We start from the raw sequence: 19435 nt of genomic DNA, 5'->3' as shown, positions 1-19435 counted from the left end.
TGTTATTCGTTCGTTAGGGCATTTCGGACGATGATTCGAACAAATTCAAAATGGGTTTTTTCATTTACTGGTGAGATTTACGAGCAACTTCATCAACAATTCTTCCTGCCTACATGTTCGTCATGGAATTTTTAGCCTTGCAATAAAGGGCTTCTCCGATAAAAAAAATAGCTACGTTTAAACGAGCGTTGATATCTATTTGAATATATCTTCACTCTATATACGTATCTGCAACATTTGTCATATTTAAATTACCCGAGAGTGAAATTTTCATTTAAAATGGATGAAAAACACTCGGTCGTCTTCAACGCTGCTGCGCCTCTCTTGAACGTTATTTTAGCAGAATCAAAAATTTATCAAGTGTCGTTTACACTATTTATCACTGTTTATAAACGATTGTGTCGCAATTTTTTACAGCTCAACTTAAAGATGCTGTGTAAGTTGTAATGTTTCTCCATCTGGCGACATGTTTCACGCTGCGTGTTAGCAAGTTTTACTTTACATACACCTGATTTTATACGAAATGCTAACAATTTGTTCGCTGCTGTCGAGGTGACATTGACAATAGACGCGGTGTAATGTCCCTCTTTACTTTTACCAGGTACACGAGATGCGAGATAGGCATAATGAGTGTTGGATGACGTTTTACAAGTAACTCGAATCCACATGTTGAATTGAAATAAAGAAAAAAAAACCGTATACGTAAGTATGCGATGGATTGGTGCACAAACTTTGAATTTGACAACGAAACCTCTGAACAGGACTTCAGATTTCTGAAAGAGCTTGGTCTAATCGACTCAAATCACGATAAATGCTTCAAACCGGTTCAGGATATAAGCCACAATTTGATTTTCAGGTGCCTTAATTAATTTTAACGCTTTTTGGAGAAATCGAAAATTCCGCTGAACGCTCCAGAACGATCGAAAAAGGTATAATCAAGTTGGGTGGGGACGGGGAGGAGTGGTTACATTACATAGTCTCAGGACTTATTTTCATCACGAAATATTTTGTCCAAATCTAAAATAGTCAATTGATTGACGAGATAAAAAATGAAATGATCAACTAATTTCGCGTACCGCTTCAATTTCATCATAATTCAATTTTTTATTGGAAGAGAGCCAAATTTGGACCTCCGAAAATTGAAAAATAAAATCCAAAACCTAAACCCTTATATGTACATATCACTATCATACAAACCATTAAAGATGATGAATAAGGCGACGTTAATGACGAGCTGAATTATACGTCTAGCTGCAGGCATTGAAAATGACTACTTTATCGACAATGGCAGTTTTATTTGGGGATTTTCACGCGTGTTTCGAGTTCTTATTGCGTTACTTTATGTACATTTTGTATTTTGTTTTATTGTTCTTAGAAGTTGGTTCAACTTTAACGTTCGGTATAACTAAGGTAAAGTGTGATCGCCATTTTTTTGCCGTGTTTTTACCGAATATGATTTACGAGACGAATTTCGCCTTGCGCCGTTTTCTACTTGGTAAATACGAGGCGATGCGACGTGTATTCTAGTTGCATATGGCAGAGTCAACAACAGTTTATAGTGACAGCGTTGATAAATGGCTTTCATTTTAAATTCGTTTACCAATAAAGCTACAAAGCGCTAAATCGATCAACAGATTAGCTGTCAAAAGGATAAGTTGCATTGTGCACTTTGAAATCATCGCCCACGAAGAGCGGCATGGGGATTATTTTATCTTATAATTTTTACCGAGTCGATATCGTTGATTAAGGATTCATTCAATTACTTAGTGATGTCAACAGTAATGAAAAATGAATGAAGATTTTCTGCAATCTCCTTTTTTTCTTAAAAAAAAAGAACTTTGAGCAACGACTTCAATTTTAAAAAGAAAAAAGAGGAAAGGGAGCACTATCCCACAAATAATTCAAAAATCCAATCCGCGTACTTTTCGTCTTTTTTCTTTAAAAAAGAAAATCAGCCAGTACTGGTAATATCAAATATTCACAAAAAATACCCAATAAGTAACTATGTAAAAAGGACTGATAAACGTTAATTTAAATACACAACTGTAATAATGTTACGAAAATTTCACGACAACGAAAAAGCAATCGACTCGCGTTATCGATAATGAAAATCACTTGGTTCAATTTAGCAACGAGAAAATTTTCGAGCAAACTCGTCGTTTAATATTTCCTCAATTTTCGCCAAAACCCTCCATTAATTCAGCGAGTAGAACTAATCGATTCGTTTGTTTGACACGACACGACAAAAGACAAGACTGTGACGAGGAGGCGATTTTTTTCACAGCGAGTTCTTTCGTTCCCTTGTCGTGTTTTTATGCTAATTCGGTAGCTGGAGCGTCGATAAATGAGGCATTTGAAAATTTAATTAAGAAAGAATTTCGCGACCTAATCCATGCCCCGTCTTCAAGCACTATGTGACGCGATGAAAGAAACGAACGAAATGTGCGAGTTGTTGACAATAAATCGATTCGTATGAAAAGCTAGATAGGCAAGTCCGAATACCTGCACAAGCAACCAATGGAAGTAAAAAATACGATTTTGACGCGAGATGGTCTCTATTGATGAAAATTAATTACTAAGGACCCGTAAAAATCGAATCAGAAATTCAATTTGCCCCTTCAATTTCAAATGTATACAATACTTGAACCACACTAGGTATGGTATATAATATGTATCTTTTTCGAGAAAAAAACCAACCACATTATGCTCAAAAAAAAATTGATTCCTCATTCCGGAGATGGTGTCCTCGGTGAGGTTGATTTATTTTTATAAAATACGAGTATTTAGTACAGTCTTACACTAGATAATAACTTATCTCCCTCGCTCTCTGGCTCTTTCGAAAGACACTCCAGAGGGAGTACATCTATTTGAATTACAATAAACGCATATTCTTTCGTTTTCATCAACTTCCATGAGATGTGACGTACACATAGCGCGACTAATGCGATAATTACGCTAGAAAAAACTCCATCGTGCATTATCTATACGTTCATTTATCGCGGACCAGGTTCCGTCCTTCCTTCTAATGAGTATTGTTGGAGATTCATGGTGTACGTGGATCGTCAACAAACCACATATTCACGACAGTAATTTTAGTCGAAAAATCGCCGAAGTTTTTGAACGACGTTTGCTACTCCGCCGGCAAATAGAAACAAAGCAATAAGAATCAACAATAAATCTTTGAAGAAAATCATAGCCGTGTGCAGAGTCTGCTTGGGGGATGTTTTCCTAGCAGAAAGTAACAACATATGAACGAACGGAAGTACTCCGACGTCGATTAAAATTGAAATAACGCCACCTATCGAAACGAGGATTTTGAAATTAGGCACAGCTATGGCTATGAAATAGGGTAAAATGGTCAGACCGAGTCTCACCGCGTATTCGATGATTATTCGCCTGTGCTTGATTTCAGAAAGAGGAATATTACTATGAATCGTGTCGAAGGCTACGTACACGAATAATGTATACGAAACACATATGGCTAACGTATACAACACTAGAACCAACAACGTCAGATTATTATCGGCGGGTAAATTGGCCAAAATATTGGGTTGTATTTGACTACCGTATTTCGAATACCCTAGGAATCCAAAAACCATGTACAAAATAGTCACACCGACCAGGGTGACATTGAGTACGCCAAAAAGGCTGGCAAATTTACGCGGAGTTTTCATGTCGTTTTTCAGCGGTATAACGATACCAGTACTGCTGAGAGCGCCTAGAACTATACCGAAGAATGGCGGGAACTCGTACACATCGTTGAAAGCTTTAGGCTGATCGGTAACATTGGGCGGATTCCAAGATAGATACAAGATGAGGAAAATATTAATGAAATTAAAAGCTGTCGTGACTGCTGACAAAGGTACCAGGAATTTCAATCTTCTTACCAGTCCCAAGACAAGTAAAGGTATAATGACGACGGATAAAATGGTAGTCATGCTGTAATCAACGTTGTAATAGTAGGATGATATATTTTTCAAGTTTTCCGCTATCATTACCAGAAAACAAGCATTGTACATGGATCCGTTCACGACGTAGTTGAAGTACAAGAAGAATTTGGCTGCTGGAGCGAACTTCCTCAGAGGTTTGGGGCCTAGCTCGAAAGCGTGTTGAAGAACTCCGGCGAACGTCAGTTGGGGTGTTTTTAGAATCTTGCACAATTCGTATTCGACGTTCATCAAAGTGTGAAGTATGTGCGTGTATATAAAACCGACGAGCAGGGTACCAGGAATTGCGATCGCGTAGCCGACGCTTTGGAATGCGTAAGGTAGCGCCAGAATACCAGTACCGACGATTGACTTGAAGAAGTGACATACTGGACCCCAAAATATAGTCGGCTGATTTTCGTTACCGTAGTCGTGTGGGTCGTAAGAAACGGATTTTTCAGCACGATGGATCTCCGCAGAATTTTTCTCACCTGCTTCATTGCAGGGTGAAATGTTGCCAGTTTTTATGACCATGATGTTGAGTGTTCTCGTTGAATGATGTATTCTCGAATTTCAATCGACTACAAAAGATATAAAAGAAAGAATTACTTGATGGATTCTCAAATTTTTTCACGAGTGTACGGTAAGCGAGATTTATTGAAATCATTTTTCAAAATGTACAGAATCGACTACTGCTGCGGTTATATTCGACTCCTACATTGATAAATTGAAATTGAGCCAAAAATTTTCGATTGATTTTCCAATACGATTACAAGAAATACTAGTTGAAGGGAAAGCTATAAAAGAAATCTAAATTGAATCATTTTCAAACACTGATTATTCTGCTCAGTTCTTTTCTAATCATCAAATACCATGAAGTGCTTTAAAATATCCAACTACCTACGAATAGTTACAAATTTGAATAGGTACCCTTAATTCCAAGTTAGGTGTTTAGCTTTTGGAGATTTAGGCGATTGAAATTTTTCACCAATAAGTATGCGAAAAAAAATATAGATGGTAGTTTGTTCCGACCAAATTATTATCAAATACCAAAATTTTAAAATATATTTGAAAAATAACTCAAGCAATAAAAGTGATAAAATGAGGAAACGTCAAATTGAAACATTTAATATAATTAATTCGCAAAATATTCTTTCATTTAAAAAAAAAAATTGTAAAAATACGTAGATAGGTGTCTATTTGCGAGTAACAATGATTACGTACCTTCGATGTATGTAAGTACCTATTGTTAGTTTTCGCGTTCAAAAAAACAACCAATTCCTCTCAAAAATATTTTAAAATTATGAAAAAAAATTATAGGAATTCGCGAACGTTTGAATCACACGCAATGAGTATTAGAAATAGTATGCAGTATGTACAAAACAAACCACAGAATAATATACTAAATACTAGAGAGCTAGAAGGATTAAAGGATGAATTCGATTAATTTGTATACGGATATAACATAGCGCGGGGAATCAGGCATCACGTGCTCCGTTAATAACGCCTCGTACAGACTTTACAAGTGAGCGTGGAATACTTGCTAGTTTTTAATCTAACATACGACGGTTTTGTTAATTTATAATATTATGGATCTGCGAAATCATCGCAGTGCCACTCGACTCGAAAGCAGCTATAATATTTCCACGTTGAGAATGCAAATACACGGTGGTATCCAACTTCGTGTTTCTGATTGTCGAGTCGAGTATTCAATAAGTCTTCTCCCCTTGATCCTTCTCAGTAAACTGCTAAATGGGGTATCTACCTACAATTAGGTAATTTCTTTTCTAGGTTCTGGTAAAATTATTACACTAATCAAGAAGTCTGATGTATTTTGCTCTTTCAAGCCCAACAGAACTGATTCTTGGAAATTCTGCCGTTTACATAATATGTAGCCCTGGCATTTTGCATTCCTTGCTGGAATCCTTGAAAAAGAAAGTGGATGGTTTTCAAGATAAATTTTGCGCAATGACCGTCGATGAAATGGCTATTCAAATGATCATATTGCCATACCTTGTAAGGTTCAGAAATGTTTGGATACCTCACTCCAGTGCTGCGCATTTTTTCATTGGTTTATATACATATTTTAATATCCTTCATTAATAATAATTTCAAAAATAAATGTTATTTGAATTTGTGTTTACTTTATTATTTAAATTTTAAATTATGATACTTGACAAATTTTCATATTCAATATTTTTTTTCAGAGGTATTGACGCTTATGAGCGTCTGAGAAGCACAGGTTATCCAATACCGTGCGCAAAGACCATAAGAAACAATTTCAGACACTACACATGTAGCCCTGGAATTTGGCATTCCTTGCTGAAACCCATGAAAAAGAAAGTGGATCGCTTGAACGATAAATTTTGCGCAATGACCGTCGCTGAAATGGCTATTCAAATAATCAATTGCCACAAAAACTTTTTTTTCTGATTTTCAGTGTAAATTTTAAAAATTCAAATCCAATTCAAAATTGATGCTTCAAGTTACGCATACAAATTTTTCCTGCAGTCTTTTGAGGTCCCTTCACAACTTTTTACCGAATCCTCCTCCAATTATCCGGAAAAAGTCAAAGATGACCGTCCCTAGTGTACTTCGTATTGAGTAGGTATATCAAGTCATTTTCCATTTAAATAAAGCACTATAACACGGGGTATCAGGTATGTTGATCCGTTATTTTCTTGCGTAAGCAAACTTTTCATAAGTCGGAAACTATGACATTAACAAAAATTTTACGATAGTCCTTTCTGTCAAACATGAAAAAATATGACTAATTTTGCAAAAAATCTTGAAATTTCATGCAATAGAACCTCAGATTTTGAAAAAAAAAAATATGAAAAATTTTTTGTATATTCATTTTTTTTTAGATTTCTCAAGTTCAACAGCATGAAATTTCTCAAAATTTTTGCATAATTGGTCACATTTTTCCATTTTCTACAAAAAAAGACTCTTGTAAACTTTTTGTAAATGTGATAGTTTTCCTCTTGAAAAAAATATGCGTTCGCAAGAAAATGGCGGACCATCATACCTCCTGTTATAGTGCCCTTGTTGATAAACATTCTGCGCGACCTCCTCCTATGAGAAATTGTGCCAAGTCCTGCTTTTCATCGAAATGTCTTGCCGGTTTTTCTTATTTTTTCAGTCAAATTTCAACATTTCAACTACTCGGATTTGGTCAAACACCTCGAAGAAAGTTATAGCAATAGATTGTTACGAACCAGTTCTTGTTCGCTTCATATCGTCCACATTGCGTATAACACTACAGACAAGAATATCAACTGGAGGCGTTTCCAGTGAAATTCTGTTCAGTCAGATGGTTGGAGAACGCTGATGTTTCAAGAAGAATTCTCGAAATTTCACTAATCAAGAAGCATATTGATAGCGTTGAAGATAATCCACCGAATACAAGGCGCAATTATGCGGTGATGTCGAACGCATAAAAAGATCAACTTTCAAACTCCTCTACCACCTTAAATATTGTTCCTACAAGAAAAATCATGGAATACAAGTTGTTCCTTTAAAAATTTCCCAACATTTTGTTACAACAAAAATTTCATTTCGGCGCCCCCTTGGGTCCAAAACTTCCAAAAACCATTTCCGTAAAAAAAATCAAAATCACGTTTTTAACGTTTTTTCGAAAAAATAATCAGGAAACATGTTTAGAACTAAGTATGTAAGTATTATTCATTTTTCTTTCGCCCCCGCCCGGCTATTACAGCCCTCTCCACGAATACCAAATCAACTAAGTATCTTCTAATCTTGTCACGTTGGCTAAATTTATAACGAAAGTATATATCCCCGTATGGTTTGATATTGAAAAAAATTCTAACATCACGCATGGATCAGTCAGTCAATTTTTTCAATCTAATTAAATATTTGAGAAAATTTTCGAAAGTCAAGAAAATCATCGATCCAGTAATTACGCGAAACGCCTACTAACTATATGCCCACCCCGAGAACGTTTTGATTGCAATGCTGGCAGATGAAACAGAGATGCAGAATGCTAAAATGATTATCTCGAGAATCGAAGGAGGTTTCAAAATTGGAAACTAAAAAGGAACTCAAGTGCCTTAATTCAAAATCATTTTTTTAAATACTCGATGTAATTTTTAATTCAGTATACATTAAGTATGTACTTAGTACTGAGCTTGTTTCCGGATTATAAAATTTATGAAAAACGAGATTTTTGATTTTTTTTTGAAATTGGTTTTTGGGAATTTGGGATCCAAGAGTGACGCCAAATGAAATTTTATTTTGAAGAAACCAAAATGTTGGGAAATTTTTCAAGGAACAACTTTGAGTGCTACTAGTTTTCAGGCAAAACGTGGACTCGTGCTTTGAAATTCATAAAACGGCGGTTTTTTCAAATTTATCTTACTTTGGGGGCCCACAGTTCCACCGAAAGGCCGCGTGGGGGGCTGAAAACTTCTATGGGGTCATTTTATTCAGAAACCGTTGTCAATATGGACCACCTCGATAACTTGCACAGCTGTGTCAAGCACGACAACCAGGTCAACGCAATTTGTTTCTTTTTTTTTCTGCGGAAACATTCGTTCAACGACACACATTTTCCAGAAAACGTAGGACACGGCAAATACTACGACCAGGAAATGTAACCGCGTATTGCGAGGCAATGTACGGTATAAGTAAAGATAGAGCGAGGTAAACGGTACAGCGAAAGGGTAACTGGAAAGAAAGCCAACTCACCTTTATGAAAATTTATCGTTTTAATTTCGCATTCTTCGAGTTGTTACGCGCTTCACACCTCTATTTCAACTTTTTCCCCGGCTGCGCGACTTCGCTGCCTAATGGAGTTAGCCGAAAACCAAGAAGGTATCGTACTTTTACACACACGTCCCCCAAACCACCCACCTCTCTATCTCGGCAAAATATACAAATACACGCGCCAAACGAAGAGAGAATGGTGCGCGGTGACGACGACGTGCCTATTTGAATTAGTAGCGTTCATTACGAGAACCAAAAATAGTCATTCATTTTACCCGCCAAAGGCTACGACGATTTTTAATTTTTTACGATGGCGACAGCCGAAAAAGTTTTCCATTTCGTACGAGCTTTTCTTACAGTATACTCGTATTTCCAATTCCAACCAAATTTCAGATCGTATTTTTGGTCATTATCGATACTTCTATTAAGGCTGTTCTCTCTTTCACTCTCGTATAGAGTACGCCTTGTCAAGAGAGGCATTGTTGTAACGCCTCCTTTTAGTAGAAATTTTCGCTTCTATTCTTTGTGTAAAAGTTGGAAGCTACATTGGGACGCGTTTATGCGGAGAATTTTTATGGCCGATTACGTGTATCGAATTTTTATTCGCGGTAAAATTCGATTCCGTTTTGTATTGATGTGAGGTCTGTTACGTACTACGGCGCATTAGTCTCACCAGCACAAAACACACTCACATACAAGCCATAGTTATTGCCACACACAAATGTAATAACTCACCAAGTAAGCTAAGACGTGAGATACCACGTGAAAGGGATTAATTTTTCAAGAATTTACGTATTAATTGGCTCTCGACGAGGAACCGAAAACGGGGCAACGAGATGCACTGACGTACATGGCGAGAATTTCAAACTTTTTATGTTTTTTCTGACGCGTTCGGAAAACAAGGTAGCTTTACATTACACCAACCTACCTATAGCGCCAACATTGAGAGTAAATTCGCATGTAAGAGAAGGTTATCGAAATTCACAACCGATGCGGAAAAACATACGAGGGAGGAGGGTATCAATCTGCAAAACCACACCTCACCGCATATGTTTTTATTAGAATACAGAAAACGTGCGGTGTAATCCCGAAGCTTTACGTTTATGTACTTCTGAAAAGAAATGTATCAACGTACACAACACTTCACTTTGGAGAGTAAACATTGATAAATTCCAACCATTAATGCATGGACGAAACGTGGAATATGTTATACAAATAATGCGCTCGAGGTAAAATTTTAATACTAGTAATGCACTCGAATATTAACACGCATACAAGCGAAGGATAGCACCAAGTTTTTCTAAAGGTAGGGTACTCATTTCTCTTCAACTTTATCCGTATAAATATAGGTAACGGATGAGAAAAATTAAACCACTGACAGCGCATTCCTAGTGTGTCATCCTGATGTAAATAAATTTATGACGATAACCTCTCATTACCTCGTCAATAAATACCCCTCGCAAGTAAACCAAAAAACTTTTCAGTTAACATAGTTCCAAAAACTCAACTACAGCATTCTACCGCCATCCGAATGTGAAAAAATACAGCGAAAGAAGGATTTTTTTCATGACAGCGAAAAAAGCGGAGGCTATTTTGAGTTGAAGAGTCAGTCAGAAAAAATTTGAGCTCCTGAGGTACCTCGAGTAATTCTATTAAGTAGTTCCCTCAAATCTGATGATTGAAAAAAACTTGATATACATAAAACATTTTTTTTCTTCATGTTTTGACCCGAGAAATACAGTAGCAAATCCTATTAAAACTCCGTGATCATTGATTTGATGAGTGTAACATTTTGCCACCAAATGCAGACTATACTCAGGAAGATACCTACGAAGATGACCGAAACATCTTGTAATATCGATGTCATGAAATCTCTCCTCTTAGATATGAACCAACGACTAAATTTAAAATTAAATTTTGAATCAGTCAACTGTTGGCACTGGCAAATGCGACGCGGACCAAGCATTACAAAATCGAGTAAAATTTCATCATTTTGTCAATTTTTACTCTTAACTACCTACATACTCTTACTATCGCCATCTACTCGCAGCTAATCCGCTCAAAGACTTCCAACAGTGCACAAAATCCTTAGTTCAGTGCTGAATTAGGAAAAAATACGGAAAAGCGCGTGAAACTCCGCACTTGACCAGCGATCGTTATAATGGTGGTCGGAGGATGACGCGACGTTGGTGTAAAACCTTAACGAGCGGCAGAGAAGCAATCCAATACGGGTAATATTCGGTAACAAGGTTCTCCCTTGTGTATACCTCTTGTCCTGATACACAGATTGGTTGGCGGCATTATGCGGGGTAACGCAAACAACCAAACTTACCAGTCCGGGGGTATTTTCAGGTCAAAAAGCAATTCCTTAAACGGCGATTTGTACTGAAAAATTACTCTGCGGGATACTACAGTCCGTACGAAACGCGTCTATGGCGTATAAGTAACGTAAACCAAAGTAGTATAAACTATAGTATTAGGCTAACGTTAGTATATAGAGTCGTGATACAGGGTAAAAGAAAAGATCGAGGAGAGGAAGACGTAAAAAGAAAGAAAGAAAGAAAAACCTACAACGACATAGTTTTTCCGCTTCATTTCACACGCCGAAGAGAATACACGTCGTCGTTGTACTTAGTGGAAAACGACTACCAACACTGATGCTGCTGCTGGATACTGCTTCGGCAGCGGCAACACGACGACCATAATAAAAGTCGAAATGGCGGTTCACAATGTTCGATTTTTATATCCTTTTTCGTCGTCAAAAAGATGTGTTTTTCTCTTATTGGACCGTTAGAAGTGCCCGCTTCCTATTCCGGTACACTGCGTTTTCAATTATTCACACACCTTGGCTAAAGGTACGTGTGCGACTCGCGTATGTCTTAAACGTGTTTTATCGTTTTTTCCCCCTCGCCTTTTGACTTCATCTCTTTCTAACCTACACAAACTTGAGTTTACTTCTTTTGAGAATCTCTTTTCTTTTTGTTTAGCAAAAGCAATGTCGAGTAATTCATTTACTACACTATGGTGTAACCTCAAATGGAAAGATGACATTGATATGAGAAGATGGTCTGGTCATCAACGTATCTTTGATATGAAAATTCATTGAAACACCCAGTTTTCAGCTGAGAAATGGCAGCAAGGACGTGAAGAAGCAATACCATCTTTTTTCTAATGTTTTATAGCGTGGAAATAGAAAAATGTGAGAAAGTCGGAATTTGGTTGAACTTATAGAAGGAACATTTGCTTCAGTGTGAAATTGTTCGTTTTTACATAAATTATCACGCGCACTACCAGCAACGTTGGATATGAACAACCAAAAGAGAGCTTTCTCGTCCCATCATGGCCCGCGAAGGAGGAGGGTTTCATGTCGGCGTGCGCACCTTATTTTCTGCACAAGTATGTATGTAGCCGTTGAGACCAGTTGTGAGATTGTGTGTGCGTGGCTGCAGCATGTTCTAGAAACTGCGTGTTCGAGAAATGGAGAATTAACATCAACTGTTCGTCTATATGCGATCTTGTTTTTATATTTATTTCATTTGTTTCGAATTTGCGATTATGGCGGATCTTTTATTACCTATGAAATAGAAAATGAAATTGATGATCAAATTGAAACATCTACGACACCATCTGCAACAGATGCAATGTACGAATATCATGCGAATCGTCGTCAAACACAAATTTTAAACGTCATTAAGTAACCATTTATAGGAATAGACAATTTATTCAATTATACGTTGTCCAATGATTTGTGTCAAGTTTTCGTTTCGCGGGAATGGGAAATACAACACAAGTGCACCACTGAGCAAAAAGTTCACTGTCGACGAGCATAAGAGGCAGGTAGTGCAGAGGGTGAGGAAAGTTTTCGATGTGTTCACTCACTTTTTCATCACTTGCCTGAACCATGGTTATTTAAAACCCACATACAAATCAAACGGATTTCACCTCAGTCGAGTAATACGTACAAATGAAAAAACATCATGAAATTCGTCAAAAATTTTCCACTTTTTTCAGACCTTCTCTAGACCAAAAAGTATAATCCGTAAAAAATTGCAACCTCTCTACTCCGCCTTTCTCCCCCTTTTACCCAATAATACGTATGTAAAGCACGAATCCTATTGGGAATACAGCGATATATGTAGAAATGAAACTAATTCAAATTCATTGATACATCATATTGCACATACACTATCGTATCGACGAAACACACGCGAAGAAATTTAAAATTTTTTCTTTCAACGTGACAAGAATTATGATTCGTAGTCGTGATAAAGTAGGTAAAGACTAAGGAGGAATGGAAACTGAATATATTGCATATTCGATGCCATAGCACGGCTGATGCTGCTTTTTGGCACACGCCGTCATAGCAGGATCGTTTTCAAGACGACGTTATTCGTCTGGCGGGGTTCGGATAGCCCAACAGAAGGTTCCAGTGAGAGCGCAAAAAAACAACGTAAAAGAGAGAGTGAGTAAAATTGAATAAAAAAATATATAACTTAGCGAATACGATAAGAAAAAATAAAAATTTCTTATTCGAATAGCAAGAGGGAGGGAAGTGGGATGGAATCGTACTCGTGTACAAATCTTAGGCCGACGTATACGACGAGTATATTTACTATGGTTTATAGCGTATCTACGTATATTTCTTACTTTCCACCCTTCTGTTCATGAATAAGTTACCATATTACAAGGATACCCGTATACGCGTTTTACTTCTATACGAACGAAATTCGGCTAAACAGGAAGAAGCGTACGAGGAACAGCGAAAAAAAGAAGGACTTTGGCGCTCAGGGAGAAATTATACTTCGCTTGTCGTAAATTTGTCACTGAAATAATTTATGCGACGAGCCAGGTATACATAGAATATGAATTTCTCATCGGTAACCGGCACAAGCTATAAATCTAACGATACTGCGAAATTACTGCTGAATCTTGCTTACTTTACTCATCGTATACAATGATGGTACCCATCTATGCATGTTACACGCTCCAGTCAACTTTACTCGTAAATTTAACTAATAATTGTCATTTTCTGAACAATAGTTCCTTCCGATGCGATGGGTAGTTTTTCTGAATTTTCAGTGCCAAATCAGGAAAAAAAACTGTCTTGGGGAAAAAATGACATAACCCAGTTCCACAACATAGTGTATGAGATTCGGCGTCGACTTAGGATATTTCCATCAAAACCCAAGACTACTTTTAGCGTCCACCTGAGCGGTCGAAAATTTGCAAATCGCTCATTTTAAGGGTAAATTTGTGTCTGGAAATTATTCACTTTCCTAACAAGTATTTCACATCAATTATGCCAAAACACCGAAAGATATCACCTTTGAAACCATGAAAATACTATACAATACAAAGATAAACCAATTTTAGTGGAAATTATTACCAATTTCACAAAATCGAGGTAAAATTGCCAAAAATTTGAAAATTTTAATCGGTTTTCTGAAAGTGGCAATAGTGACTGAAAAATTGGCATTAAGTGTCCATAATATTTTGCCCAGTTTCAGAAATGGAACTCTTCCATGTTTGTGCTTAATCACTGCGAAGTATTTCAAGAAAAAAAAATTCAAAGCACAAATTTACCACAAAAAAAAGCGACCTGCAAGTTTTCAACAGCTCACAAGGGAGGTGCTCCAGGACAGTCACCGATTTCAACAATTCTTGCACCATATTTAGAAGACCTCACATATAGCCTAACCCCCAAACATCAAGATGGTTCTTTTACAGCTTTTTTCGAATTTTTTAATGAGCAATTATTATTTATCGCAACATGATAGCAAATTGCTACAAACCATAAAAATTATGTGAATTAAAAAATGCAAGATGCGAGGAATGAGAAATTAATTGTAAATAATGGAAATTTAAAAATGTGGACTAAAAAGAAGGCCAAAGAGTTGGGATTTAATAATTTTGTCGCAAGTGATCGATTCATCAAACGATTTAAGCGTCTATAATAATATGGGATGCTATTAGCTGCAGTCAACGATGAAGGTTTACTGATTCACTTTATGAATGTAACCCCAGGTATAAAATGATGACTCGCGATAAATTGAAAGGTGTTTTCCTTTCTCTGTCGTTGCCTTACAAAAGGCATTGAAAAATTCCGAAGGTGTTGCGTTAACCACTGATTGCTGGAGCAGCTTCTCTAAAGAGAGTTTTCTTGTAAAGTTATAAAGTTCGTTTCTACAAAGGAGGTCCAAGAAGCCGGTGATATTGAAAACATCACATCATTGATAATTACTTGATTGGAACAAAGGCAACTTTTGCTGAATATTCGGACGATGATATTTTCAACACGGATCAATCGAGATTCAATAAGGAACTGCGTTTTGGCAAGACTCTGTCATTTGTTAGAGAGCACCATATGTTAGCTGCTGCTCAATCTATCAACGAACTTACTCACGCATATACCATAATGCCAGTAATAAAGAGAAGTGGCGAATTACTACTTAAACTGTTAATTCTATAAGAGACTATTAGAGACCTATGTTCCCTGTACAATTTTTCAAAATAGCTATGAGAAAATCGAAAAATTGTCCTAGACGGCTGAAATACGTATATTTATACATCAACTTCAGCAGCTGAAAATTAGTGGTCTCGCCGTATGTATCAAAATTCCCAAATAATATGGGAGGTTTAGGTATACAACCTGCACCGCCAAGTTTTGCTCAGTTTTTCAAAATTGCAACGTGGAAATCGAAAAATCGATATATCAACTTCGGTAGCTGAAAATTTAGGGTTAGGCTATATTCGATGTCCTCCATCCAGTGGTGCAAGAATCGTTGAAATCGGTGAATGTCACCAGGAGCACCCCGCCTTGTCAGAAGAATCCTACAATGGTCTTGAATTTTGATGACAATATCCTAGGTCGGCGCAGAATCTGAAATATGTACTATCGTTTAGAACTGTGCCATTTTTTTCGAAAAGACACCGATCTTTTCGAAAATGTACCCTGTTTGAGCACCCATATCTCCCCTCCAAGGATTCTTACAGACATTTTCTTTCAACGTAGAATGCTTTCCGCAATCAGTTGAAATATTATCTTTTCAAGATGCACCAATAAATGCTTAGATATATTTTTGAAGGCGTTCGTTCAATTGTTGTTGAACATTGAATATGCGTTAAAAAATATATAATTCAAATTCGAAAACTGTAACTAATAAAATAATGTGGAAGTACAAGATAATTCAAACTCACCAGTCTTCTCAGCATCTGCAGACTCCAATTTCGAGCAATCAGGATCGATGACAAGGTACGAATAGGCACGACACAACGCAGCGCGACACAAAATACCGTAAAAAAATACTTTCGCGAACGATCAACTACATTCTCGTACATCAAAATTACTTCTAACTTTTGACAGAAACAAAATCAAACTACGAACGGACGCGATACTAAGCACCAAATCATTCTCGATTTTCGACGTACGTAAAACGAAAAAAAAAAAAACATCAACCATCTTGAACACTTTTTTGGCATTACAACGGCGAGGTACGAAAATTTACGCTGGAATAATCTCGATTCTACGGACGTAAGAAGTCCTTGAGTAGATTGTATCAGTTGTGTAGACTTTTGAAACTCATCAAACAAAAAATGCTCCTTCAACTTAAGACACAATAAAATGTTCAATTGCCTCTCCTCAATAAAAAAAAACACTCCAAAAGAAAAATTACCCACTTGGCTAAGAGAAGTGCAATAATTGTTTGACCCTCCCCCCTCTCTCCCACATCGCATCACATTACATTACAGAAGACACGCCTGAAATTATCATTTTCATGTTTTTGAACACATTAATTAGTCGTAACTCAAATGTATTTCTTCCAATATTACAAAAATAAACTTACGATTTTTGAATTGCGAACATAAGTAGAATAGTTTCTTTTCTCATTTGCTACGTTGATAGAGTTGGTTATTCGAGTTAATATGTGTGGTTTTCCTTTTTCATTTTTTTTTACTTAACGAATACACACCAAATCTCGCGGGACGAATGTATTAGAATTTTATTCATGTTTCGCGCGCGTAGAAGGGGAACCGAGAGAGATAGGGAGACGGAGAGAAAGAAACTTGTAATTTGATGAAGGGTGTTAAAGTTTTTCCCGAAAAATGAGGGCATAAGAAAATGGTTGGAGTTTGCAAAATGTGAGTCGAATATACAAATAGGGAAAAAAGTGTATTTCCTCCATTTCGCTCACTGTGTATAGGTATACGGTTTGCATTGATGTTTATATGTGTGAGTGCGAATACACCACGTACCTATATATACTACAGTATGAGGATTGTAAGAATACGCGGAAGTGACGCTGAAGACGACGAACTACGATAAAGACGGGGGAATTGGTGGCGGTGGCAATATAGGCTCGTGAAAGGGCAAGCAAGCCAAGCAGCCTGGCATAAGAAGGTGGCTTACAGACACACGCAGCAGTATCGAAAAAAAGAAAGCGAACGAGTTGGAGAAAGTAAGGGAGTAAGATAGAATGATGAGGCAGAAAAAAAATAAAAACTCGGAGCGGACGAGCGTGAAAGGCAAAGGAATGCGAAATACAGAAAGAAAAGGAAAGAGATGGGGTAAAAAGAAAGAGAGAAGGCATTCAACTTTTGAGAAAAGTTTCTGGCTATGCGGTAGTTGTCGCATTACGTTACTGTAGAAAACTTACAACTTTCAATCTTTATCGTGCATTTAGAGTTTTGCGGAGGATCTGTACTCTACCCTTGGTTCTGCTCCTAGCCACGTATACCGGTGCCCCGGTCCTGGTCGTTTTAGCGTAACGTGCACAGGCACACATACGCAGGCATACAAAAGACAGAGGGGGGTGGACGTCTTGTATCGGGGGAGTTTTTGCCATTTGAGTTTAAAAAGTGTTGCGAGTGTAAACTCAGTTCACGTATAACGCCAGCGATGCTGTTTAAATTCGGCGCCGCGTCTCATCTGATATTAGCAGAGAAAATTGAAACAGCTGTTCTAATAGAACTCTCGTTCTGTATAGTTTCACTTCACTGTAGTTTTTCTAATAAACCATTTTACAAAAGTAGCCGAACGAGTCCGCAATAAGTTTTGATCTTTCGTGGCTTCTCATTGATGAAGTGTCGCAAGTTTTCCTAATACAGATGGAAAATAGCTCCATCGGGTAATCACAGAAGATTACGTGAAGCTTCGATTTTAACGATTTCACTCGGCTGTCGCATAATTAGCGCTCAAGATATCGAGGCGATTACTTTGAATTGAAATGTTTCTAAATCATGTACGATGAAGGGATGTCCACTGAGAATCATTCAAAGCCTGTACAAATCTGGCGCATACAGAAACAGATTGAATTGAATCCAGAAATATACAGATTTCGCAAAAATAACTAAGTAAGAACTAAGAAGATAAAATATAGATACACGAAGTTTCATGCAGGGAGTTAAATATAGTGCCAACGAAATCACACTTTCTTATCGTATACCTATACTCAAATTAGTCTAACACATTGCGTATTTCTTTGAAAATCAAAACCGATAGGTAATTCAAAGAAGTGATACCTAATTATATCAAATCGACAATGGCTGTAAAAAATATTCTCTCTTACCATTGCTCTATTCTATTTCTGAACTAAAAATATAGAGTCTGTGCCGTTAGTCCGGTAGCTTCGTTAAGATGAATTTTATGTTGAATATAATCTCGATTTTCTTTCTTTGTAATTTCATCCTCGGTTATTTTTCAAGTAACGAAAGGAAACTTGAGGTTTTTGCGGCGGCATTGGTATTACGGTTGTTTTTGTTTAGTATTTTTTCCCTTCATCTTCGCTTCTCTCAACGAGCGACCCAGACCGAACTTCAGACGAGATAACGAATTTAATAATTGCCCCCTTTTAAGCCGATTACATTCAGAGCTGTACTTCATTCTTTGTAATTAATTAATGCTAAAACGGAAATTAAATTTTTGCCATGGTTTGGTTTTTCTGCAGAACATGCTGGCATATCAGGGTTAAGAAATTTCGTTTCACGCAGTGGTGAGTGTAATAGCAGCAAAGACGATGCTAATGAAAAAATAATAACGTAAGAAAGTATCGCGTTCGTTCGAGTTGTGCTGCTGCAGTTTGCAGTCAAAGCTGCGGGTCGGCGTGGCAAATCCCCCGTTTTGCCCACTCACAAACGACCATAGCGTCGTGCAGATGTTGTTGATAGTGGAAATTAAAATTTTATTGTGTACAACGTGTTCTTACTATTTTGTGCGATATAACTTCGCCAGCAGAGTGGTGTATAGGAGACGGATACGTGAGGGCAAAAAAAAAACAAAATGAAATAAAATAAAGAAAATCGTGCTCGTGCCTTGGGTACATTATGAAGCTTGGTGAGAAATTTGTACAAAATGAAGTGTTGAAGTGAATATGTGAATGTTGCATCTACCCTCGCATAGCGAGAACTAGCTTTCCATCCAACATCATAAGAAGGATGGGTTTTACCGAAATCATCATACAATGTAGCAGGTGGAGGATACTTGAAAAATTGAATTCAAAATGAATTTATTCAACTACATATTTGGTCCAGAAATTCAAAATAGCTATCTACCCACCTCTACTATTGTATAATCTATACACAAGCTCATTTTGGAGGAAGGTCTAACAGCATTGTCAGTAACTCAGTATATTAGATGATTGTTCATCAAAACAACCTCGGACCCAAAATGTTAATTATTCTCAAGACATCTGTGGGAGTAATCGAATTTTCTATCTATCCGAAGATATGCACATTGTATTCATTTATCAAAGACGACTAGTGACAATGACGTCGTCGATAGCTCCGAT

At 37.1% G+C, this 19435-nt stretch overlaps 1 protein-coding gene across 1 annotated transcript; it reads right to left on the bottom strand.

Moving 5' to 3' along the window:
* Nucleotides 1-2707: 2707 nt before the first annotated feature.
* Nucleotides 2708-5349, bottom strand: LOC135832680 (proton-coupled amino acid transporter-like protein pathetic). Its single transcript, XM_065346072.1, has 2 exons — nt 5151-5349; nt 2708-4507 (listed from the first exon to the last, which is right to left on the bottom strand). The coding sequence occupies exon 2, from the start codon at nt 4458-4460 to the stop codon at nt 3093-3095; it is 1368 nt and encodes a 455-aa protein (XP_065202144.1). The 5' UTR covers nt 4461-4507; nt 5151-5349; the 3' UTR covers nt 2708-3092.
* Nucleotides 5350-19435: the final 14086 nt, after the last annotated feature.

Source organism: Planococcus citri, chromosome 1 (genome assembly GCF_950023065.1).
Source record: "Planococcus citri chromosome 1, ihPlaCitr1.1, whole genome shotgun sequence".
Lineage (NCBI taxonomy): Eukaryota > Metazoa > Arthropoda > Insecta > Hemiptera > Pseudococcidae > Planococcus > Planococcus citri.
The sequence above is the reverse complement of the archived record's forward strand: the minus strand, read 5'-3'. Positions and strand labels throughout refer to the sequence as shown.

Excerpts from the sequence above, each read along its gene's own strand:
- LOC135832680 (XM_065346072.1), bottom strand. The coding sequence starts at position 4,460 with ATGGTCATAAAAACTGGCAACATTTCACCCTGCAATGAAGCAGGTGAG.